This window comes from Elgaria multicarinata, chromosome 10, assembly GCF_023053635.1.
Source record: "Elgaria multicarinata webbii isolate HBS135686 ecotype San Diego chromosome 10, rElgMul1.1.pri, whole genome shotgun sequence".
NCBI classification, from domain to species: domain Eukaryota; kingdom Metazoa; phylum Chordata; class Lepidosauria; order Squamata; family Anguidae; genus Elgaria; species Elgaria multicarinata.
Genome location: NC_086180.1, coordinates 13,866,998 through 13,892,165, shown reverse-complemented (window position 1 = coordinate 13,892,165; position 25,168 = coordinate 13,866,998). Strand labels below are relative to the sequence as shown.

General features: G+C 45.3%; 1 protein-coding gene across 1 annotated transcript in view; it reads right to left on the bottom strand.

Moving 5' to 3' along the window:
* The window catches only part of FRAS1 (Fraser extracellular matrix complex subunit 1), a 355,924-nt gene that overhangs the window by 168,170 nt on the left and 162,586 nt on the right, over positions 1-25,168 (bottom strand). The window contains exons 14-16 of the mRNA XM_063136077.1: positions 10,153-10,296; positions 3,929-4,069; positions 2,087-2,227 (exon numbers count right to left, since the gene is read on the bottom strand). Coding sequence (XP_062992147.1) covers positions 2,087-2,227; positions 3,929-4,069; positions 10,153-10,296 — 426 coding nt within the window. The remainder of the gene's footprint in view (positions 1-2,086; positions 2,228-3,928; positions 4,070-10,152; positions 10,297-25,168) is intronic.

Below are 25,168 nucleotides of genomic sequence, written 5' to 3'. Positions count from 1 at the left end.
TTGCTGCCAGTGCAAACAAAGCCATTTTATGTGTCACATAACTGTTGGTATCACTCAGAAGAAAAAGAACTGTTTCTGCCAGGGCATTCCTATATCCTTGTGTTAACAAGGGTTTCAGGAATCTCTTTCTTGGGTCCCTATACAGAGGGCAAATTAATACGTAGCGAGCAATGTCTTCCACTTGATGTTGGCCACAGATGCATAGTCTGCATTCAAATGGCACCTTGTGGTAGCGTCCATCCAGAACTGCAGTTGGCATCACTTGGAATCTCAGTTCAATAAAAGCATTTCTTAGGGAAAGAGGCCTCAGTTTGGACAAATAGCTGGCTCTGAAATGTTCTGTTTTCAAAAGAGGGAACCACCGGGAGAATTTAGAGATTTTAATTAGTTGCAGATCCCTCCTAGAATCTATCCAAAATAGCCAATCCCTTAGTTGCTTCTTATCCATATCAAGGACAGGCTACAGCTCAGGAAAGTAATAGCTACGCAGGAGCTTTTGGAGTATTTATTTAATTTATTTATTTATTGCATTTCTATACCGCCCAATAGCCGGAGCTTTCTGGGCGGTTCACAAAAATTATTGCCATGCCTGCTTTTCCATTTTCATCCCCCAAGCCTTTCTTCCAGCATCTCTTTCCAAAAATGCACCACATCACATGCCCACGAGGCCAGATGTCCTATTTTATAGGGTGCAGTCCTCTGTTTTGGAGAGCTGGCAGAGGACTGTCCTCTATTTGGAGGTGTCCTCTGTTTGAAGAGATCTCCAGTCGTGGTCTAGTCTGAAGTCAAAGAACCGTAAAGAAGGAGAGAGCAGCAGGGCCTTGAAACTGGTCATGAATAGGTAGCACCTGGACAGCAAACCAAGCAGGCACTCAAGTCACCTGGTCACAGACTTCTCTGATATGGTACTCTATGTCTATTTAAATTGTAGTTATTATGTCTGAATTTGTACCTATACATATAAATGTGTAGAGTTCCATAGAGCAGTATGACAATGGAACCAATGACCCAAGGAGGTGGTGGGCTCTCCCACACTAGAGGCCTTCAAGAGGCAGCTGGACAACCATCTGTCAGAGATGCTTTAATGATGTGGATTCCTGCATTGAGGAATCCACATCATAGGCCCCTTCACACTCTATTTATTTATTTATTTATTACATTTTTATCCCGCCTTTTTTCCTCCAAGGAACCCAAGGCAGCGTACATAATCCTCCTCCTCCTCTCCATGTTATCCTCACCACAACAACCCCGTGAGGTAGGTTGGGCTGAGAGTCTGGGACTGGCCCAAAGTCACCCAGTGGGTTTCCATGGCTGAGTGGGGACTAGAACCCGGATCTTCTGACTCCCAGTCCGACACTCTAGCCACTACACCACACTGGCTCCTTATTTATTTATTTATTACATTTTTATACCGCCCAATAGCCGAAGCTCTCTGGGCGGTTCACAAAAATTAAAACCATGAAGAGCATAAAAAACTCTTTCCACAGTTGCTTCCTTTCCATTCCCCTAATATCCCAATCCTATTTCCTACCGTTGTTACTCATCCGTTACACAGCCTTTGCCAACCTAGGGTTTTGAACTACAACCCCCATCATGCTTGAGCAGTGGCCATGCTGGCTGGGGCTGATGGGAGTTGTGATGCTACAGCATCTGGAGGGTACCAGGCTGGGGAAGGTTCCTTCCTACACAATTATTACTATGAATAATAATTTCATTTCTATACTGTCCAACAGCAGAAGATCTCAGGGCATTTTACAACAATTAGGACTAGAACTCAGAACTCCCGACTCCCAGTCCAACACCTTAGCCACTACACCACACCCATTCCTCTTTTTTGGCAGGGCCTCAGTGGCCACCCTACAAGAAATTCAGTCAATTAGGTTCAACAAAACTCTTCCAAATAAGTCAATGAGAATTCAACACCGCCACAATTTTATTTCTTACAAAGCGGAGTCCTGAAAACATCTCTAAAATATTTGAGGGACACCCAGGAAACGTGTCAAAACACTGAGAAGAGGAAAAGGAAGGGATGAGAACTGCAGGCATGTATTTCATGGTCTGCAACAGGAGGCAATGTTTGGGTTACCTTTGCAGGCGGCACGATCCCGGTAAAAGCCCTCTCCACAGGCAAAGAGACACTGACCCTGCCGCAAGGCCAGAGGAAAAGAACAAGAGGTACACTGAGTAGACAACGGCCCAATGCAGCTGCTGCAGGAATCGTGGCAAGCTGGCAGAAAAGCAGAAAGAGTTTATTAGGGGGGTAAGTTCAGGATTCACAGTCCTCCCAGACACACAGCTCCTTAAGGCAACTCTAAATGCACGTTCAGCCGAGAATAACTCCCCTTTTTCCTACTTACTTGGAATTAATGAAGCAGAAATGAATCTCTTAGGCTGTGATCCTAAGCCTGTTTAGACAGGAAAAAAGTCCTACAACTCCCAGCATGCTGGGAGTTGTAGGACTTTTTAAAATTTATTTTTATTATTGCATTTATATCCCGCCTTTTTTCCTCTAAGGAACCCAAGGCGGCATACATAATCCTCCTCCTCTCCATTTTATCCTCACAACAACAACCCCGTGAGGTAGGCTGGGCTAAGAGTCTGTGACTGACCCAAAGTCACCCAGTGGGTTTCCATGGCTGGTGAAGACTAGATCCCAGATCTCCCGACTCCCAGTAAAACACTTTAGCCGCTACACCACACTGGCTAAATAGCCATAGGGTTGCGCCATTAGCAACACTTTGAAATAGCCTCACAAATGCTAAGCCTCTGCATGTCTACTCACAAGTAAGCAGCAGGGCCGGTGCCAGGCTTTTTTGCACCCTAGGCAAGGTGAGCTGCTTTCACCCCCCCACCCCACCGTACCCCCCACCACCCCAGGTAGGCGGAGACAGGTGGGGATGAGGCCATGTTACCTATCCCTCACCCGAAGTCCTCCTGGCACGGTGGGATGCTGCGGTGGGGTGGGCAGGCAAGTGGCTCCACGTTCTGACTTCCGGCGCGTGCCGGAAGTCAGAACGTGGAGCCGTCTGTTTGCCACCCCCACCCCCCGGGTCCCGGCTTGGCTTTGGCTGGGAGCGCCAAGCCGGGAAGTTGGGGGAGGGCAGTCAGACGGCTCCATGTTCTGACATCCGGCGCGCGCCAGAAATCAGAACGTGGAGCCGTCCGTTTGCCCCCCTCCCCCAGCGTCCTGGCTTGGCTTTGGCTGGGAGCGCCCAGCTGAAGCCGAGCCGGGAAGCTGGGGGAGGGCAGACGACTCCACGTTCTGACGTCCGGCGCGCGCCGGAAGTCAGAACGTGGAGCCGCCCACCCGCCCCCGCCCCCCAGTGTCCCAGGTTGGCTTCGGCTGCTGGGTGGGTGCCCAGCTGAAGCCAAGCCAGGGACGCTGGGGGGAAGGGACAGAAGACTTCAGAACGGTGCACCCGGAAGCTGCCCTCACTCGGCCAGAGCGGCTCTGGGAGTGGAAGGGCGACTTCCGGGCGCGCCATTCGGCACCCCCTTACCTTGGCGCTCTAGGCGGCTGCCTAACTGGCCTCTATGGCAGTGCCGGCCCTGGTAAGCAGGTCTCCAGCCTGCAAAATGCACAGTTCAAAATCTTTGCAACAGGTCAATTGCCTTTACGTACCGTCTCATCTCTGAACAGAGGTAAGACAAAAAGACATTTGAGGAGCAGTCAGGGAGGTTCTTCATCTCTGACCTAAATGTGCATGATTCAATTACTGCTCTCACCCCCCACCCCACCCCCAAAGACAATTGAGCTTGTATTCAACAGCTATTTATTCTGTGTAGCTATAAAGGCAAAGATGGCCCTAAAATCTTCCTGCAATTTATAAACGAACTTCTTTTTTTAAAAACGAAGGCTCACTTTAACATCTCTGATCTGTCACTGGAAAGGTTACTGTAGAGAGTGATATACAAAAATCGGTCTCACCTCTGCATCGCTGAGAACTATCGGTATAGTAGCCTTCGGGACATTCTGCCATGCAGTTCCCACCGTGCAAAACTCTGTCTGAAGCGCAGGTTAAACAACTGGGCCGGTCTGGGTAGCATGTTTTGCAGGTATCATAGCATGCTAACAGAAAAGAGAATCCCATTAGTAAGGAATTGCAATTGGCAAAAGGGAAGGAGGCAGAAGCAATGAATTTACTGAAGTATAAGGGGCACGGGATAAACTTAAATTTGGAGGTGTTTTCAAAAGGGTGATCCACCAAGCTGGGGACTCACCAAGCTGATCTCCCTGAAGAAATCTGCTGGTTTGGGGATGCTGGGAGTTGTAGTCCAACAAATATGGGGTGAGGGGGAAGGCTGTTCTACTACAATCGTAGTACACAGGGCAGCTTACAACATGAGATTTTTGTTCTGCCGCTACAGTGAATTCAGACTTTGGATTGTTGCCATGAAACACTGTTCTTAAAACGTTTAATGGGTTAGATGGTATTTAATAGGTTTTATTTGTATATGTAATTGTAATTATTACAATTATAAAAGGAGACAGGGACGTTACATGCATCAGCACGTAACGTCTGGTTTGCCCCTTGTATTATTAGACAAGGCAAAGTCTATTTACCTGTAGTTAAGTAAACAGATGAGCTGCTTTTTTAGGTGTTGTTTAGGGTACAATGAACACACATATGTGCCTGGGGGTGGGGTGGGGCTCCACCCACAAACTACGTACAATCATAAGAATATTTGCAGGGAAACCCCGCTCATTTACAGATGGGAGAGGCCCACCGTCAGCACCCAGCACTTTTGAGCAGGACCCACTGCAGGGCTGTGGGTCCTGGGCAGTAAGCACCATTTGGCAATTCCACAATACCTGATGGAACGCCTCTCCCGACGTTAATATACCAGGTCACTACGTTCAACATCTAAGGTCCTCCTCTGGGTGCCTACTCCGAGAGAGGCTTGGAGTGTGGCAACGAGGGATAGGGCCTTTTCAGTGGTGGCCCCCAGACTGTGGAATGATCTCCCTGATGAGGCTCGCCTGGCAACCAACGCTGCTATCTTTCCGGCGCCAGGTTAAGACTTTCCTCTTTGCCCAGGCATATGGCGGCACATCCTAATTACCCACATGTTTAGTTTTTAATCGGTTCTTAATGCTTTATGTGTGTATGTTCTGTGTTTTAGAGTTTTAAATTTTGTATACTTGTTTTTACCTCAATTTTAGAATTTCTGTGAACCGCCCAGAGAGCCCTGGCTATGGGAGCGGTATATAAGTGTAATAAATAAATAAATTGCTAAGGGCCCGTACTCCAGCAAGGCCCCCACTGACATGAGCCCCCTGGAATTGCCCCTCCGCTTCACAATTGAGACCTGCTTGTTCACCTGCCTCTCACTCAGGCTCATGCCATGAGGAGGAGGAGGAACAGAAGATACCACGGCCTACTTGCTCACTGGCTCTCCGCCTGTCAAGCAAGCAAGTGGGAGCAAGAGCAGCTGGTGACAAGGATAGTGAGAAGGTAGATTCACTGGGTCCATTGAAGGCGACTTGCCCATGTAGGGATGTCCCAAGCAAATGGATCTGGGAGTCCCACGGATCCAGTTGGGTGCATTCGGCACAAGTGCAGACGTGCGCTCGGGCACTCACGAGGCCCCCGTGGGCGTTAGCAGCCACCCGTCCCGGCTACCAAAATCACGCACTTACCTCCTACATTAATGGCAGCTGCGCAATTTCTGGAGGCTCCGGAAATCACGCATTCCCCCCTCGCTGCGTCAACAGTGGCCATCAAGGGCCCATTAACGCAAGGGCAAAGCGGCTGCCATCAACGCCAGGGGGAAATGATTTCAGCAGCCAGGGTGGGCGGCTGCTGAGCACTCACTGGGCCAATTCAAGCCACATAAGAGGCTCGCATGGCCCAGCAAGGGGGGGGGGGGGGGCGGGAGGCGGCAGCTACGGGGAGAACGTCTGCCGAGGTGGGCGAGGGAGAGTTCGCTCACCCCTATGCCTAAGGGTGCTCAAAATCTGGAGCCAGCAGAAGCCCATTGGCACTGCTGCCTGTCCTAGACTCAATGCACCAGGTTGCCATGAGCTGCCATTTTACATTTCCCACAATGCCATACAGCAACGGTATGTTAAGCACTCTGGGATGTTGTAGGACATTTTCACTCCTGCCAGAGAAGTCTTCAGCCACTGGAATGGGCCACCAATGTAGGTGACGTCCCCTTTGCCGAGGGCCGTCTCAGAACTGGAGCTGAGCCTGCCTGGGGGCTCCCTACAGATTTTCTAAGTCCGCGGCGTCGAATCTCTTTCAGCCGTGGACGCTGGTGGCTCCGATGTCAGTGCAGTGGTGAATCCGCTCCGGGTTTCAGTCAGAACTCTAAAGGAGCTCTCCAAAGTGCGATGAATTCTGACTGGTTCTGACTAAACCCCGGAACAGATTCCCCACCCCGCTGGCATCGGAGCCACCGGCCTCCACTGTCTTTCGGCCAATGGGCCAAATTCGAATTCACAAAAGCACTCAGAAGGTGCGCAAGGCCAAGGCCAAAAGGAATTGGTCAAAAATACCCAAAATAGCTGCACATTTCAGCTTTTAGCTCTTCCTGCCTTTAACTAAGCCATAGAACAGGGTGAAAACGCGCAAAAGCAGGGGAACCCTCAAATGACTGGCGGTCAGGGAAACGGAGCGTGGTCTCCGGGGAACCCCAGAGGGTTGGATTTGGGCCACAGGCCTGAGTTTTAATACCCCCGTTTTAAGAAATGTGTGTTAGAAGGGGACTATAACCCCTCCCCTCCCCAAAATGGATGTTCTTTGTAGCCCATCGAACACCTGAAAAAGAGCGACGGTGCCAAAATCTGACCATCCCACCTTCGATTCAAGCAAATGGACACAATGATGCAACAAGGAGGATTCTGGGGCATTCCTGTAGAAGACAGACTTTGTATATATGGTGTATCTGAGGTGGGAGATCTGGCCCATTATTCACTGGAATGCCGGTTATATTCCAGTTGTAGGGAACATTATTTGTCTCCTTTTCTTGGGCGTATGAAAAACTGGGTGGTTGAGGACAAGCTGAATTTCCTCTTACAAGGATCTAACCAGATCGTGACTCAAAGGGTTGCCCTTTTTGCGGTTAAGGTGGCCAGTTTAAAGAAAATGGAAAAGGAAAAAACGTGTTTTAAATGAGCCATGTAACCGCTTTTAAATCTTGTGGGGCCTCAATAGAAGCATGTACTTTTTATCTTTTTAAATATTGTATGACCTGAATTTTAGACGTTTCAAAAGTAATGTTTGAAGAGTCACTTATTTATTGTTTGTTTTTAACACACGTTTATTGTGCGTGAAATGGTCTGAAGACTTATTCAATAAACTTTTGATTGATCGATTGACCAGCAGTGTCCACACGCACTGTGAGAGGTTCTCTAAGTGCCTCATTTCCCACCCACCCCACTCTCTCTATTCTTTGCTCTCCTTCCAAATTTCCCTTCCATTATTTTGGGGAAGGGGGTTTAGTCCCCATGCCACTAAAGCATTCCTATATCTGTAAATTGTCTACTGACAATGTTCCGTGTTTTCCACAAATAACCGGATTTGTGAAGCCAGACAATAATTTCATTTATACTTTTATTGCCGCTCTCCAAGTGGGAGAACCTCCAATCTTTCAGCATTTGATGGCTGTTCTAAATAAGGTCGGCTTTTAAAAAAAGAGCTGCGTTTCGTAGCAAATATTTATGCTAGCGGGTGTGTCTCTCCTCAGCTAATAAAACAATCTAATAGCATTGTGTTTACGTTCTGTCTATACGAGGATTTCCCAATGAGGGGTGTCTATTAAATCTGCCCCTAAGCTGTGGGGCAGAGGAGGGGGCAGGAACTGAAGGATTGTTGCAAAGGATACGGGAATGCTGGGGAAAAACTGTTCAGCAAAGGCAGTGTCATGTTTCTCAAAACCTCCCACCTTCTTGGGAGACAGTAAGAGGCCAGCTAAGTAATCCACAAAGCTTTATTTAAGCAATAAACATCTCTTCCCACTTGAAGAGAGTCTAATCTCTAGGAAATTTCCCCTAAGCAAAAACTATGCAAACTAAGCGAGACAATTGTCCTTTCAAGAAGAATGGAAAGCTCTTTCCCAAGACACATTAAGTTCAGAGAGACTATTCTGAGGCAGCTTCTGATGGGACACCAGCCGGGCTGACTTTCTCTCGCGTTCCTTTAGCTCCACTCGTTTTAGTCTGTGGCATGCTCTAAGATCGGCTAACCTCTCTGTGCTCTCCCCCTCAGAAGAATATTGGCTTCCCAATGGCTATGTATTGTTTGCCCTTGAGGAGAAAAGCTCTGGAGAGGGTTCACTCCCAGCTGGTGAAGAGCCCGTGAGAGCTTTCTCCCCCACTGCTACAAGCTGGCCTGTTTCTGGCGCCGACTCCTCTACTTCAGAGTCTGATTCTGATTGATCACCTGAAACACCTTCTTCCAACCCAGGGGGAGCAGGGCTAGACATGACAGGCGGTGACTTTGCCACATGCGTTGTTTCTTAGTTGCTAGAGAGTGGCAGACAGTAACCTGTTTCCAGGGTTACAGGGAGCAGGTCTGCTAGGGGAACGTCTACCATTTTTACAGATGTCTGTGCTTCAGATTGAGTACATACAGGATACGGCAACTGTTATTCTCAGAAACCAGTAGCTAATCCACCTGATGTAACTGGTGTATAGCAGATTTCCCTAACCTGACGCCCTCCAGATGTGTTGGACTACAACTCCCAGCATCCCTCAGCCAGCACGAGAGTTGAAGTCCAACACCTTTGGATGGTGGAAGGTTGGGGAAGGCTGGTGTCTTCAGGGGTCTGGAAACAAAGCCCTATGAGGAGAGACTGAAAGAACTGGGCATGTTTAGCCTGGAGAAGAGAAGATTGAGGGGAGACATGATAGTCTTCAAGGACTTGAAAGGTTGCCAAGATCTCTTCTCCATCATCCCAGAGTGCAGGACACGGAATAATGGGCTCTAGTTACCAGAAGCCAGATTCCGGCTGGACATCAGGAAAAACATCCTGTTAGAGCAGTACAACAATGGAACCAATGACCTAGGGAGGTTGTGGGTTACCCCACACTAGAGGCCTTCAAGATGGAGCTGGACAGCCATCTGTCAGGTATGCTTTAGGGTGGATTCCTGCATTGAGCGAGGAGTTGGACTCGACGGCCTTATAGGCCCCTTCTAACTCTACTAATCTATGACTCTACGATGTATAGAAATGTTCTGTCAACCTACAGCCCATGGGCCAAATGCAGACTTCGAGGCCTTTCAATCCAGGTTTCTAGCCTGTCTCCAGGCCACCCCACCTGGCCTCTAGGTTATTGATATTATTTTCTCTACTATCACCTGTAGATTATTGATATTGTGTCCTCTAGGTTATTGATATTATTTTCTCATTCCTGCTCTGTTTCCCAGCAACAAAGTTGATGGAGGCACCTTGCACAAGATAGGGAAGGAGAAAGCCTGGATGCAAATGCCCATTTTTGTTGCTGTTGCATACGGCACAAAGATAAGAGTCACATCCATAACTCTGCCCACTTTTGCCTGAGGCCACACTCTTTGCTGGAATGTGGACCCTGAGAAGTTTCGATCAGGAAAAAGTTTCCTCGTGCCGGATGTAAACCACGTCCCAATCACTTTAGAACCAGTTTATTATGGATGGTGGTCCATTTCCCACCCATCCCCAGTTACAACTAATATTTAAATTGGATTGTATTCCTGACAGAATATCTTCAAAAAAATGGAGACAGCGCTGAAATTGTAAATAGAGGTGCCAACGTAATCCTTCTCTTTTATTCTAAGCATGTGGGGATCAGTCAGTTACTCAGTGGAGAGAGGGGAAACTCTCTGCATATGCCCAGAGGTACGTTTGCTATATTACTTCATAACTTTCTTTACAAATGGTGTCATGGCCAGAGATAGGAAGGAGTGGTGTGAAATGGGAGCAACAAGGCTAACTGTACCTGCAAAAGGTGTGTGTTTTTCCCTAACAACACCAGGAGTTTCTGTCCTCCAATAAAGTGAGAGGGAGGTGGCTCATACAAGGACTCTAAAAGAAGCGAGAAAGGCTTTCAATAAAATAATTTGTGGGGGGGGGGGGCTCCAGCTAAAAAGTGAAATAAAAGCGTATCTCAGTTGCAAACTTCTGCACAGAAGAAACAAGGAATTCCTTTTGAAGGCCGGAAGCATTTACCTTTGCAAACACCATCCTTGATGTAGAAGCCCTGGCCACAGCTAGCCACACAGAGACTTCCCAGCAACACACGAGACGGGTCTTTGCAGGCGGAGCAGTTGTTTGCAGCTGGGCCCCAGCAAGTAGCACAGGACTCATGGCAAGCTGAAGTCAAGAAAGAAAGTGGGCGAGTCAACCAAGAGCTGACCTATCTGATCTAGTCATTGGGCATCCATCCCCGCTGATCAGGTTGCCAACTTTTCAACCGACCAGGGGCTTGATCAACAACAACTGCCATACGAAGGTCTTCATTTCAGCGCCAAGTTAAAACATGGCTTTTTATCAAAGCCTTCGAGGGCTAAATTCTAGGGGTGTGCACGGACCCCCCACTCCGATTCACTTTAAGATCCGCCATTTTCGGATCGGCCCGCTCCGCCCCGCCCCCACTCCGCCTGTGCCCACTCCGCTCCACTCGGAGCTCCGGATCCGGATCGGAGCTCCGGTCCCCCCCCATAGGGGGGGTTACCGGGCCCTGCCGCCATCGCCGCCCATGCGGCGACAGCGGCAGAGCCCGGTAAGGAGGAGGGGGGGCCTTACCTGCCTCCGTCCGTGGTCCGTCGCCGTCTTCAATTGAGCCCGTGGTTCCACCAGGAAGTCTGGGCCGCAAGTGCGGCCCAGACTTCCTGCTGGAACCACGGGCTCAATTGGAGACGCTGACGGACCGCGGACGGAGACAGGTAAGGGAGAGGAGGGCGGGGGGCGTTACCGGGCCCTGCTGCTGTCACTGCATGGGCGACAGCGACAGCGGCAGGGCCCGGTAAACCCCACTTACCTTTCCGGCGGAGCTCCGGATCGAGGCGAAGGATCCGCCTTCACCTCGATCCTCTTCGCCACGCTCCGCCGGCCCCCCAATCCTCTTCGCCTCCGCCTTAAGGGCAGGCGAAGCCTCCCGCTCCGCTACTGCTTCTCCGGTCCGATTAGAAGCGGAGCACATCCCTACTAAATTCTCCATGGTTGCACATAGTTGTAATTGTTTTATTGCTTTTTAAAAAAGATTCTACTGGTTTAATTTGTTAACAATTTAATACATTTTTAGCTGTGTAAATTATTTATATTGTTCTGATTTTATCTATACGCCACCCTGTTTTCCTAGTGATAATAAGGCAGGATACAAATGTTTTAAGAAAGAATGAATGAATGAATGAATGAATGAAAGAAAGAAAGAAAGAAAGAAAGAAAGAAAGCTCTCTCCTCCTTTCTCCCGACTGTCTCATGCAGGTTAGTTGATATTCAGGGCCACTGGGTTGGGAAGAAGTCATGCGTGACAATGGCATGATCAAAATCCTATTGACATTTTGCTCCCTTGTATAATGACGGCACGCGGCCTGTTTATAGGATGAGTTCTTTATTGAGACATATCTTCTAAGGCGCTATGGGCCATTGCCTTTTCCCCTTCTCTTTTTAAATGGGTGTAATATCTACAAAAATGTCAATTGGTTATAATCAGCCACTCAGCACTTGGTCCCATAAGGGCTTAAAAGCAACTTTGCACAGGCAAAGGGTCAACGGGTATTTTTCCTATTTTCTGAGAGAGAGACTAGTTTGTGCTGAATTTCGTAGCATGAAAGAGATGTTACGGACATCAGTTGTACTGCAAGCCAAGTCTAGGAAAAAAATCAGCATGTGCAGAACAAGAGAGTTTTATTTATGGCATTCAGAATTGTAGTGGCATGTTAAGTCATGTGCAACCAGCACTTATACAAACAATCTAAAGTTACATCATTTCTAGGTATGATTGCTTCTTCGTTGTTTTATGATCACGCCCAGGTTTTGTGCTAATGATGTTCTGAACTTTTATTATTCCTCAAAAAGGCACGTATATGCTTGCTGAACAGTGGAACCCCAATGGCATTCTCTCCTGACTTGTTACGGAGGAAACGCACACACAAATACAAAGTCATCTGGAGGGGCAAGGGAATCCTAAATTTATAATTTCCAGGACTGGTAATTTATTAGTCTGCCTTTAGGCATTTTCCAAATAAATAAATTACAAAAACAGGGCCAGATTGGAGCACAGCTTCCATTGTACTTTGACAGGGTTCCTTATCATTTTATGGTCTGAGGGCATAGATTGCTGATGCGCTATTAAAGCTAAGCTGATCTCAATCCAGTCAGTGCCTGGATGGGAGACCTACTGGGAGATTCATGGAAGACTCTTTGAGCTTCCCAAAGGAAGAGAGAAGAGGGATGAAAAGCGTAAAAAAAGAAATAAGATTAGCAGCTGCTCTTATGTTCGGCAGTTCAAATCTGAGCCCTTGGGACTGAGCCTAGCTACAAGCAGGAATACCCAACGGCTCTGATAAAACTGGCAAAAACAGAATTATTAGCACAGATGGTTATCAATCATTCTGCCTGTCCAATACAGGAAGCTGTCAGGATATCTGTCTTTCTAGCCCAGTATTGTTAAGGTTCTCCTTAATTTTATTTACTGCTTGCTAGTTTTGGTTGTGTGTTTTTTTGTCTTCGCTGCTGCCTTCAGCTTATCATAACTATCTAATTAATGATTGTTTTTTTTATACTTTGTATATTTTGGAAGCCACTTTGGAAGGGAAAAGCAGGATATAAATTTCATGAAATAAATAAACAGAATGGTGACTTCTAACTAGCAGCCAGGCAGAGAAAGGACACAAATATGTGCCAAATTTGCATATGTTAATTTATATTTGTTGTTTATTCTTTCAGTCGTTTCCGACTCTTCGTGACTTCATGGACCAGCCCACGCCAGAGCTTTCTGTCGGCTGTCGCCACCCCCAGCTTCCCCAAGGTCAAGTCTGTCACCTCCAGAATACCATCCATCCATCTTGCCCTTGGTCGGCCCCTCTTCCTTTTGCCTTCCACTTTCCCTAGCATCAGCCTCTTCTCCAGGGTATCCTGTCTTCTCGTTATGTGGCCAAAGTACTTCAGTTTTGCCTTTAATACCATTCCCTCAAGTGAGCAGTCTGGCTTTATTTCCTGGAGTATGGACTGGTTTGATCTTCTTGCAGTCCAAGGCACTCTCAGAATTTTCCTCCAACACCACAGTTCAAAAGCATCTATCTTCCTTCGCTCAGCTTTCCTTATGGTCCAGCTCTCGCAGCCATAGAGTACTACGGGGAATACCATTGCTTTAACTATGCGGACCTTTGTTGTCAGTGTGGTGTCTCTGCTCTTAACTATTTTATCAAGATTTGTCATTGCTCTCCTCCCAAGAAGTAAACGTCTTCTGATTTCCTGGCTGCAGTCAGCGTCTGCAGTAATCTTTGCGCCCAGAAATTTATATGGAGAGGTGCAAATTTAGAAATCTTTACTATGGCTCAATGGTGGCTCCGACATCAGTGGGGCAGTGAATCCGCTCCAGGTTTCAGTCAGAACTCTTAAGGAGTTATCTAGGGTGCTTTTGCACTGTGGATCGCTCCTTTAGAGTTCTGCCTGAAACTCAGAGTGGATTCACCACTCCACTGAAATCAGAGCCAGTAGCTTCCAATACTGTAATTAAATGGGAATACACTCCATCTCACCATAGAGGAGATGATTGCCACCAGTTTACTCGTGTGCCTGCCAACCTGCTGCCCGGATGTTCATGGCTGATTACGAACTTTAAGGCTCCTGCTCGACTTTCATCTCCTTAATGTTATTAGCAATTTTATTGGGGTTTGTTTTTCTTTTATAACAAAAGAACAAATACTGCCAGATCAACAGAAGGACAAACTAAAATAAGGCTGATAGGAGGAGAGAGCTTTAGCTTTATAGTTTTTGTTACTTTTCAATTTACAGAGGCCTCATCAACGAAAGTGTGGTGTGAGCCAGTGTGGTGCAGTGGCTAAAGTGTTGGACTGGGAGCCGGGAGATCTGGGTTCCAGTCCCCACTCGGCCTTGGAAACCCACTGGGTGACTTTGGGCCAGTCACAGCCTCTCAACCCAACCTACCTCACAGGGTTGTTGTTGTGAGGATAAAAATGGAGAGGATTATGTATGCCACCTTGGGTTCCTTGGAGGAAAAATGTGGGATATGAATGCAATAATAAATAAATAAACCTTTATGGTCTGCTAAACACAGAGTTTGGTATAAGCTTGCCTTGTGTCTCGATAAGCATCTAGTTTCTGTAATCTACAGTAGATAGCTAGTTCATCCTGATTTCTTTTTTTTTTTTAACTTTTTTTAATACTACAATAATAATGATAAAGAACAAAGAAAAAAACCTACTTAATACAATAATCTAATAATGATAATAATAACAATAACAATAATAATAATTTCTCTTCTTAAGATTTTTTTAACTTTAAACAGGCCTTGGCCTGGACAGTCCCTTAAATAGAGGACGTCTTCAAACAGAGGACTGTCTTCTTTAAAGCAAGGCACCCGACCACCCTAACATTACCCAAAAAGAGGAAATGTATCATTAAAAAAGAGAGAAGGAGACACAGAATTGCATAAAAAGTATATATGCTGATGTACATATTTCTCCCCCTCTCATTGTAATAGAACCCAGCGGGGGCATCCCATGAAGCTGATCAGTAAGAGATTCAGGACAGACCAAAGAAAGGACTTCTTCACACAGCGCACGATTAAACTATGGAATTTGCTACCATAAAATGTAGTGCCTTCAATCTGAATGGCTTTAAAGGGGATTAGGGGTGCTGGGGGTACACTATCCAATCTGCATAGCATCATAACGGCCCACACTGCATTGTCACCCTTTGTGGGGTTGCAACTTGCAATTGCGTTGTTATGTTCTTTCTGCTAATAGGAGAGGATTTCTATCTCTATTCCCACTCTCTCTCTCTCTCTCTCTCCACTCCGATTCAAGAAACATATAAGGAGTGTTTGGTTTCCACTGTAGATATGCCAATGTATGTAAATAATCAGTAGATTTTAAAGACAAAAGGGGACGGGGAGTTTAACACACATTAGTAGTCACATTGGTGAGCTAACGCATCAAACTGGAAAGCTGGCTTCTTTCTGCAGAGAGACGGGGGTGGGGGTGTATCTCAATTTGCAGGGCAAATAAGGACAGTGAGGTGTGGAAGCTGCAATTAGAAAACAAGCCAAATTGCCTTGTTTGTCAAATCCATTCCCTCACATCCCTTTTAACCTCTTTCTGATTGAGGGATTTTAACAGCAAAAAAGATGAACCGTTGGAATGGTTTTGTCTGGCCTGGATCACAAATTTGGTGCAGCTAAATGGAATCCTGTTCCGATTCGACTGACATGAGTGAAATGCCATCAAGACCACTCAAGTGTTGCTCAACTCGAGACCGTCTTGTTCGAAGACACCCGTTCACTGGCTTAGAAGGTCCCAAGGATAGGGTGACCACATGAAACGGAGGAAAGAGCTCCTGTGTCTTTAACAGTTGTATATAAAAAAAGGGAATTTCTGCAGGTGTCATTTGCATGCATTCAGCACCTGGTGAAATTCCCTCTTCATCACAACAGATAAAGCTGCAGGAGCCCTGCCCTCTTTTGTATCTGGTCACTCTAGCATAGCTCCTGCAGCTTTAACTGTTGTTGAAGAGGGAATTTCACCAGGTGCTGCATGCATACAAATGACACCTGCTGAAATTCCCTTTTTTAGACAACTGTTAAAGATACAGGAGTCCTGTCCTCCTTTCCATATGGTCACTTTACCAAAGGCATGAGAGAATTCCTTCCTTCCTTTGCTTAATTCAGGGTGCAAAACCATTTTTTCTGTCAAGGGCTGAATTTTCTCTGGGGCTGCATACCAGTGGCAGGTGGGACTTAAGCTAGTGGTGGGCAGGGATGGAGCAAAAAGGAGGCAGAGGTACTCCTCTCTCTCTCTCTCTCTCTCTCTCTCTCTCTCTCTCTCTCTCTCTCTCTGACACCCCTTCTCTCTCTTTGATAACTCCTTCTCTCTGCAGCCCTTCTCTCTCTCTGATAACCCTTCTCTCTCTCTCTTTCTCTCTCTGCTACCCTTCTCTTTTTCTGCCCTCCCTCCTCCTCCTCCTCCTCCTCCTCCTCCTCCTCCTCCTCTGTCTTGCTGGCTGCTGGGAGGAAAGGCAGATCACTCTTGCCATAGCCCTGAACTGATCACTTGCAGAGGTCTTTCCATGTTAAGCCAAGGGTCACAGTTTATTCACTCATGGCTTACATTCTTGAAATGGTTAATTGCACCCTTTCCTGGAAAAGTCAACCAAATCCTACATCTCATTTTCAACTGAAACTTTCCTGACTTCACATTCCAGATAAGGATGCTTGTTTGTACTGGTAGCAAACCATCACTACGGTTTATATTCTTCAGTATAAAAACACAATTAAATAAAATATGCTGCCCACCCCAAATCAGGCCAAGTTCAAACTCATGTCTGATTAAATCCTGTGCCTACTAATCTCCCCTAGTTTCAAAATGTATGGACTGCAAAGCTAGGTGCCTCTCGTGGCTGAAGAAGTTACTACAGGCTTCAACTACATTTATACATTTAAATGAATTAAAATTAATGAATGCATGTTAAAAATCAAAATAATCCCTAGGTGCACAACCCTAGGGTGCCCTTAGAATGCATGCTGGGTTTCAGGTGTCTAGGTTTCATGGTTTTGCCATTATGGCACAGAGGTACAGACAGACAGATATCTGCTTTTATTATAATAGGTTTCAACCCTCAGCCTATGGAGCCCTGGAGTGTACCATCTGCTTTTCACCAACAGGAACAGTTCTGGTGGGAACAGATATTGCGGCTTCCCCGCTACTAAGAGCATCATCACACTGAAGAAAATCGCATTTGTCCCTCATTACTTCCTCTTTTGAAAGAGGAAGTAAACAACACGCTCGTGGCCCGTTCAGTGGCCTGTTTTGATCCCGCTGCTTCTCCAGCACACAGCAGGAGATAGCGGCCACTTCCATCTTTAGAAATAAGTCGGACTTACTGGAGTGGTTTTTTGTAGCGCGAAGAAGGCCAGAAGGGGCAGGAGGCACGCAGGAGGCAGACATCATTGTGAGAGGGACCCGCGAAAATCTGTGAGTGCCCAGTAACGAGTGTAAAATAAAACACTTGTCTGATGGAGCTCTACTACCTCCAACTGCAGACTTTTCATATTCTGTTTGCAAGTCCATTTGGGAGTCACCATTGGAAGTGTCAGGTGGGCAACCAGGATGATCAGGGGTCTGGAAACAAAGCCCTATGAAGAGAGACTGAAAGAACTGGGCATGTTTAGCCTGGAGAAGAGAAGATTGAGGGGAGATATGATAGCACTCTTCAAATACTTAAAAGGTTGTCACTCAGAGGAGGGCCAGGATCTCTTCTTGATCCTCCCAGAGTGCAGGACACGGAATAATGGGCTCAAGTTACAGGAAGCCAGATTCCAGCTGGACATCAGGAAAACTTCCTGACTGTTAGAGCAGTATGACAATGGAATCAGTTACCTAGGGAGGTCGTGGTCTCTCCCACACTAGAGTCCTTCAAGATGCAGCTGGACAACCATCTGTCAGGGATGCTTTAGAGTGGATTCCTGCATTGAGCAGGGGGTTGGACTCAATGGCCTTATAGGCACCTTCCAACTCTGCTATTCTATGATTCTGTGATTCTAATCTCCACAATTCGAGGGGTGGAAGAGGCATGGGGGAATAGGAATCATTAGTCTGCCCCAAAGCCAATCGCAGCTTCTTCTGCAGAGAAAGCCCCAAGAAACACTGATCAGGTGCAAATCCCCCCTCTTCCAGGCATACCCTGAGATACAGTGTCAGCAGCTGCCCACTTTCAACTGCTTTTCAGGCGTGTGTCCTACAACAAAAACCGTGAGACGATTTATCTTAGCCTACTTTTAAATTTTAAAAAAGGAAAAGGAAATCTTAGCAACTATTGATTTCTAACCCCCTGCAATGTCTCTCTTCCATTTGCCAGCGCAGTTCTGTAGAGTAACTGAAGATCTAAAGGGAAGTAGGTCTATAGAAACGACGCTGCTGGGCAGACGCCGTCTCCGACATGTGGGCTGCATTTGCCTCAGATCTGCTTTGAGAGACGATGGCAATGTTTTTTGCTGTTGTTTTCTTACAGTAAAAGAGGAGGAAGACGTCTTGCAGGAGGACAAGGAACGCAGACCTGGTTCCCTCCAGATATGTTACTCGTGCTGACTGGGGATAACAGGAGTTGTCATCAAATGCAACTGTAGAGCATAAAGATACTTCCACAGCCAAAACCTCTCAACCATCTCTATTTTAAACACGAGTCAGTGACAAGCAGACGTTCCTCGCCCACTCTTTCTTCTATTGTACTCCCTTGTCCCCTTATGTTTGGTAAGAAATGTTGTTTTTAATGTTACTCCTCCTTTCGAAAAATTTAACACCACAAACTTTCCCTGAACAGATAATTACATTGGTGTATCTTGTCAAAAACTTTGCTCCAGAGTCTTGGGGCCACTGCAAAAAAGGCCCTGCTCTATCATTCCCCCTGCTCTGCCTTACTGATGGTAATATCGAGAAGGCCTCTCATAAGGATCTTCAGAATTGAGGGGGCGGGGAGGAATCAGTTATGATGCTCAAATCAGACACAGTGAATTAAGGACAACCTAGCCTCCAGGCTGCATCCTCCCTCTCTTCCTTTAGTCTAGGACAGCCTTCCCCAAGCTGTAGCTCTCCAGATAAATTGGGTCACAATGGTCATGCAGGCTGGACTTGATGGGAATTCTGTAGTCCAACACATTTGAAGGACACCAGGTTGGGAAAGGCTGGTCTAGGAAAATGCAGCAGCTAGACCGCTTACTGGAACATCCTATAAAGGACATATAACACCAGTCTTAAAAGAATTGTACTGACTGCCTGTACACTTCCGGTTGGAATTCAAGGTGTTGGCAATGACATTTAAAGGCCTAAACAACTTGGGACCTCGGTACTTGAAAGAGCACACCTCTCCCTATCTAGGCCTGCCCAAGATCTGAGATCTGTTGGAGGAGCCCTCCTCTGCATCCCACCAACGTGAGACATACATTATGGTGGGACGTGGGAGACAGCTTTCTCGGTTGTGGCACCCTAACTTGTGGAATACCCGCCTCTTGGAGGCCTGACTGGCGCCAACATGGCTCTTTATCAAAGACTTTGAGGGCTAAATTCTGAATAGTTAAACAAAGTTTTTATTGCTTTTAAAAAAAAAACTATTGGTTTTAATTTGTTAATGATTTAATATGTTTTTAACTGTGTATATTATTTATGTTTGTTTGTTTGTTTGTTTATTTATTTATTTATTAAATTTATATACCGCCCCATAGCCGAAGCTCTCTGGGAGGTTACATTGTTCTCATTTTATCTGTAAGCCACCCTGAGTTCCCAGTGATACAGGATAGGGTATGTATGTATGTATGCATGTATAAATAAATAAATAAATAAATAAATAAGAGAAACTTTCCGGCAGCTATGAGTCCTATCAGGAAGAGGTTTATAATCTTGTTGATCAACCTATTTTTTGTTACCAACACTGTGGTTCCTCAAATGTATTGGCTATGGGGGTGGTATATAAGTGTAATACATAAAATAAATAAATAAATAAATGTATTGGGCGAAGAGGAGCCCTTTTCTGAGACACACCACTGCTTCCCTGGGTCCCCCACTCCCTCTGTCATTCACGGATTCCATGAATATTAATCATGCAGTTAATGTTCCTTACAGATTTCCAATTTCCCCTTTTAAATGAATTTATCGTTCTTTAAAAGAAACGTCTGTCAAGAAAAAAAGAAAGAAAGAAAGAAATCCATAGCAAATTAGTTTGAGTAGTGATCTTCATTTCGCAAGAAAGCTTTTGTGAGGTGGAGGGTGGGAAGGAATGATGAAAAGAAAGTCAAGTGGAGGCATCTTGATCATCTGGGGAAAAAGAATCTCAGTAAGAAGATGAAAATGGATCATAACTCACAACTCTCCCCCACTCAGCTCTGAACATGCCTATATACATTCAAACCTGCTTCTCCAAGCTAGAATTGCCATTACAGAACCGCTGACCTCTAATCCCTTTACTTAGCGCTTGGGCTGTGGCTTTGTAGTTCAAACCATTTTATTAATGGCCTTCTGTTTTTGGTCGGGGAGTGGCACAGTGACCTCCCCCAAAAGTTCCCTCCCAATTAGGGTGACGGTATGGAAAGGAAGACAGGACTCCTGTATCTCTAACAGTTGCAGAGAAAAGGGAATTTCAGCAGGTGTCATTTGTATGTATGCAGCAACTGGTGAAATTCCCTCTTCATCACAATAGTTAAAGCTGCAGGAGCCCTGCCCTCTTGATCAGATACAAAATAGGGCAGGGCTCCTGCAGCTTTAACTGTTGTGATGAAGAGGGAATGTCACCAGGTGCTGCATGTATACAAATGACACCTATTTGTTGTTGTGAGGATAAAAGTGAAGAGGAGGGGGATTATGTACACCATGCCTTGGGTTTCTTAGAGGAAACCCTGAAAGAAGATAATTGCGATGTGGACTTGGCCAGCACTGAGAGGAGCAGTCATTCTCATTTATTTATTTATTTCATTTATATCCTGCCTTTTTTCCTCCTAAAGGAACCCAAGGCGGTGTTTATAATCCTCTTCCTCTCCATTTTTCTCCTCACAAAAACAACCCTGTGAGGTAATAATAATAATAATAATGATGATATAATATTTCTTACCCGCCTTTCCACTTGGATCAAGGCGGGGAACAACAATGAATATAAAACACATTAAAAACTGATTAAAACATAACATACATGATTAAAACATCCTAAAAACATTCTAAAATGTAGGGCTGAGAGTCTGTGACTGGCCTAAAGTCTCCCAGCGAGCTTCCATAGCCGAGTGAGGACTAGAGCCTGGATCTCCCGACTCCCAGTCCGACACTCTAACCACTACAGCCCCCACTGGACTCTTTCCAGTAGGGTCTGCTGGCTCCTATTATTATTATTATTATTATTATTATTATTATTATTATTATTATTATTATTATTTACATTTATATACTGCCCCATAACCGAAGCTCTCTAGCCGTTTACAAAGATTAAAAGACTGAACATTAAAAATAATATACAATATTATACAAAATAATATACAAATTTTTAAAACATAAAATCATAAAAACAGCTAACATTTAAAACAATGCCAGAGGGACAGTGAATCTGCTCCAGGTTTCAGTCCGATTTTAAAGGACCAGTCAGAATGCTAAAGGAGCTTTACACCTTGGATAGTTTCTTCAGAGTTCTGACTGAAAGCCGGAGCAGATTCACTGCCCCGCTGACACTGGAGCCACCGGCCTCCGCTGCCTCTTTCTTTGTGCTGAGGGAGGCATGGTGGAAAGGAGAAAGGAGAAATGGGTGCCATGGGACAATGACATCAGTGGGTGTGTCCCGTCCCCCCAGCCTAAAACTGGTTCCCTTCACCACTTCTGAATTACAACCTAGAGAAATGTTCTAACCCAGGGATGAGAGCTCAGTTCAGTTTGATGCAGAACACAAATTCCTCAGCTCAGAACGTGCTCAGAGAAATGCCGTTTTGAAATTCTAAGCATGTGTCTTTTGCACATGGCTGTGGTTGGTGGGTCAAGTAAAGAACAAAGCAGACCTAACAAGCCTGAAATCTGCCCATCTCTGTCCTAACCGGCACCTCTGGTGACTCACTGCACACACCTGGTCAAGGGGCGCAGGGAAGGAGGGTAAAGGAAGTCTTTTAGCTTGTTGCTTTGCAGCAGTGTTGATATTTTAGCCGCTTGGTCATCGCATTTTTATTATTTTAAGTGATTTTTTTATGAGCTGCCTTGGAATTTCTGGTAGAAAGGTGCAGTACAGTTATTTTAAAGAAATAAAATACAATGGCAAAGTGGTAAATTACTGAGGTGTGCAGGTAACCCTATAGGAAGCTGGTGGACTATAACATCCTGACAAGTTGAGAGAAGGATGTTATCACTCCAATTAGGGTGACTGTATGAAAAGGAGGACAGGGCTCCTGTATCTTTAACAGTTGCATAGAAAAGGGAATTTCAGCAGGTGTAATTTGTATTTATGGAGAACCTGGTGAAATTTCCTCTTCAGCACAACAGTTAAAGTGCAGGAGCTATACTAGAGTGACCAGATTTAAAAGAGGGCAGGGCACCTGCAGCTTTAACTGTGTCGATGAAGAGGGAATTTCACCAGGTTCTCCATAAATACAAATGACACTTGCTGAAATTCCCTTTTCAATACAACTGTTAAAGTTACAGGAGCCCTGTCCTCCTTTTCATATGGTCACCCTACTCCAATACTTCTCAGATCTTTGACTGTTGTACTGATGTGTAGTAAAATTCTCCTGGCCACCTCACAGGGCCATACAGATGACTGTTGTCTTGCATGGTCACAGTGTGTGCATCTTAAGGCGTTATCACTTAGCAAATTGTTTTTGGTGTTCACACAATATCAAGGCACGGAGCCGAGTTTTTGATCCGTCTCCTTCCTGTTCGTGCCTTAAGCGAAACGACACACACGGTGAGGAAAGTGGATAACAATAGAGCTACGGACCCGTTCTGAAACCCAACGCTTTCTCCGTGGGTTTTTTTGTTTTTATGCAGAAAAGTGTAGCCAGGCAGAACTAAAGCAAATTGCCTGAATTCCCTAGGGAAAAGACGGAAGAAAATTTCCCAGCAACTTTCTCCCGCCGACATGCATGAGTGCAAATATGGATGAAATGCAGAATGAGTGAGCTGCAAAACCAGTAATAAGGTGAAACGAATAGCAGTCTTTGACTGGGGAACGCACTCACCAATTAGAGACACCGAAGAGGGCTGGGGAAAAAATGTAAAACACAAGAAATGCAGACAGGAATAGAGCCTACTAAAGGGCATCTTTTTTATATGTAGAATTGGGTATTTCCCACACTTCCATTAGTTCACTGGGCAAGTTTAAATAAGGTATTTTGTACAGAATTTCACATGCAGAGAATCACAGCTTCCATTTTTCAAATGCACTAAGTTTCTAGACCTTATGGTCCTAGAGGAAACCTTGGAAAACAGGGACAGTGAATTTTTCAAGCATGCAAGGTAATTCCCATGGCAGCCAGGCCATCAACTAGTTTTGCCAGAAGGATACTGTAAAACAGAGCTGAAAGCTAGTGGGTTGAGAACTCAGCATCCTTCAAAACATCAACGCCCTTAACTCCCCCTACAGCTGAGTTGGCACCTGGGGACTGATTTGGCTGGGGGGGGGGGTGACCATCCATTTCCGACCCTTACCATAGGCAATATTTGGAAACACACCTGCAAATTGTCAACTCACACATGTACAGCATGTACAAGAAATGGAAAACATGGAAAAGACTAGCCACCACAGGCAGATGTAGTTGTTATATCTACATGCGGTTTATCAGCTAATTCCTACTGGAATTTCATCTTGCATGAAGCAGCCCTGACCCTGAAGAAACACTCTGAAGCAAGAGCAGAACTCCACTGTCTTACTGAAGACAATGTATGGTTCAGAGACAGCAGGCATCAGTGCGTTCCTTGAGGACTGTAAGTGTTTTACAGAACATTGTAAATAGCATTAAGATCATTGATAATTTAAGACTGAGGTCCCTAACATGGTGCCTGTGGGCACCCACAAATCGTTTTTAAAACCTTTCTCCTGTGCCTTTTAATATATGTACATGGATTTGTATGTATCCATAGCAATGAATATATTAAAACATGTATACAACTTTCAAAAAATTATATTTAGGCTTCAACATAAGCAGGCCAAATATTCAAATAGGTATTCATTTGAAGGTGGTGTCTGTATTTATATATAATCCTCAATCCATTGTATTGTAGGAGGTGAGTGTTTAACCTGCCAGTGTTGTAATATCAGTCTCAAAAGGACGCAGAGAACCCAGTTACCAACCATTTGTTAATTTCCATGAAGCAGTTAAATAATTTAAAGGAGCGTGTACATTGGTGAAAATTAAAGACTGTTCCAGTACAAAATTTATCCATGTAACAGCCTCCTCCCCAAGAGAAGCAACTGCTGGACATTGCCAAAACACATGTTTAAAGGAAGCATTAGCTGCATTGCACTGCCCTCAATTCGCCAAATTTGACAATCCCTTATTAAAGAGACGTTACAGTGTCCAACAGACCCAAAACAAATGTTTTTGCTGAGTAAGATGCAGCCTAAGATTCATAGACATGACAGGTAGATGCCAAATTGAAGAACCACTGATTAGGCATCTTGCAGTGGTATGCACAGCAGTTTCTTAAATTCCCAAATGTGCCCATGGGCCCAAAGGTTTGGGGACCCTTAATTGAAAAGGACTTGGCTCTCCTTTCAATAAGGCGGTTGTCACTTTTGGGGCGTGACCAATCATTTTAATGGACTTGTGATCTAACAATGATTAAGCTATGGTTTTCATAATGTAATTGCCAACATCAACTGGAAAATGAAGGCCACAATCCTAATTGCACTTACCTGGGAGTAAGTCCCATCTAACCCAATGGGGCTTGCACCTGAGTAGGCAAAGACAGGACTTCGATACACAATGAAAGAAACCAATCCAGAGTAGAACTGGGCTTCCATTATTTCCTTTCTCCATCCCTCTCCTTCATGTCTCAATCCTTGCCAAAACACATTTGAAATTCCTACGACGCCAGGAATCACGGAAAGAATATGAGTTATGCCTATTCAAGCCTATGCAAGTGTGCTCAATTTGCAGAATGCACTCTAGCCACAAAATTTATATTTCCTCCGTAAAAGGCAATTTGAGTCAATTGTTAAATTGTGGCAATTAGGCCAAACATAAGCTTTTTAACAAGACTTGAAAAATGGCTGATGCCAAACAGGGTCTACACACACACACACACACACACACACACACACACACACATTTTTTGTGGCTAATTTTGAATATTACTGCATAACTTTAACATGTGAAAGTTTTAAGATAGATCGTTGCAACGATGATCAAATCTGACACTTTGCTCTTAACGTTAGTATAGCTGCATTCACACACAATGCTAAGCAATATTGTATGTTAGACATAATTTGTTGCTTAAGCCATCAAATGTCTTGCAGGCAAGCAAACAAACCATGGTTGTTTCCCCTA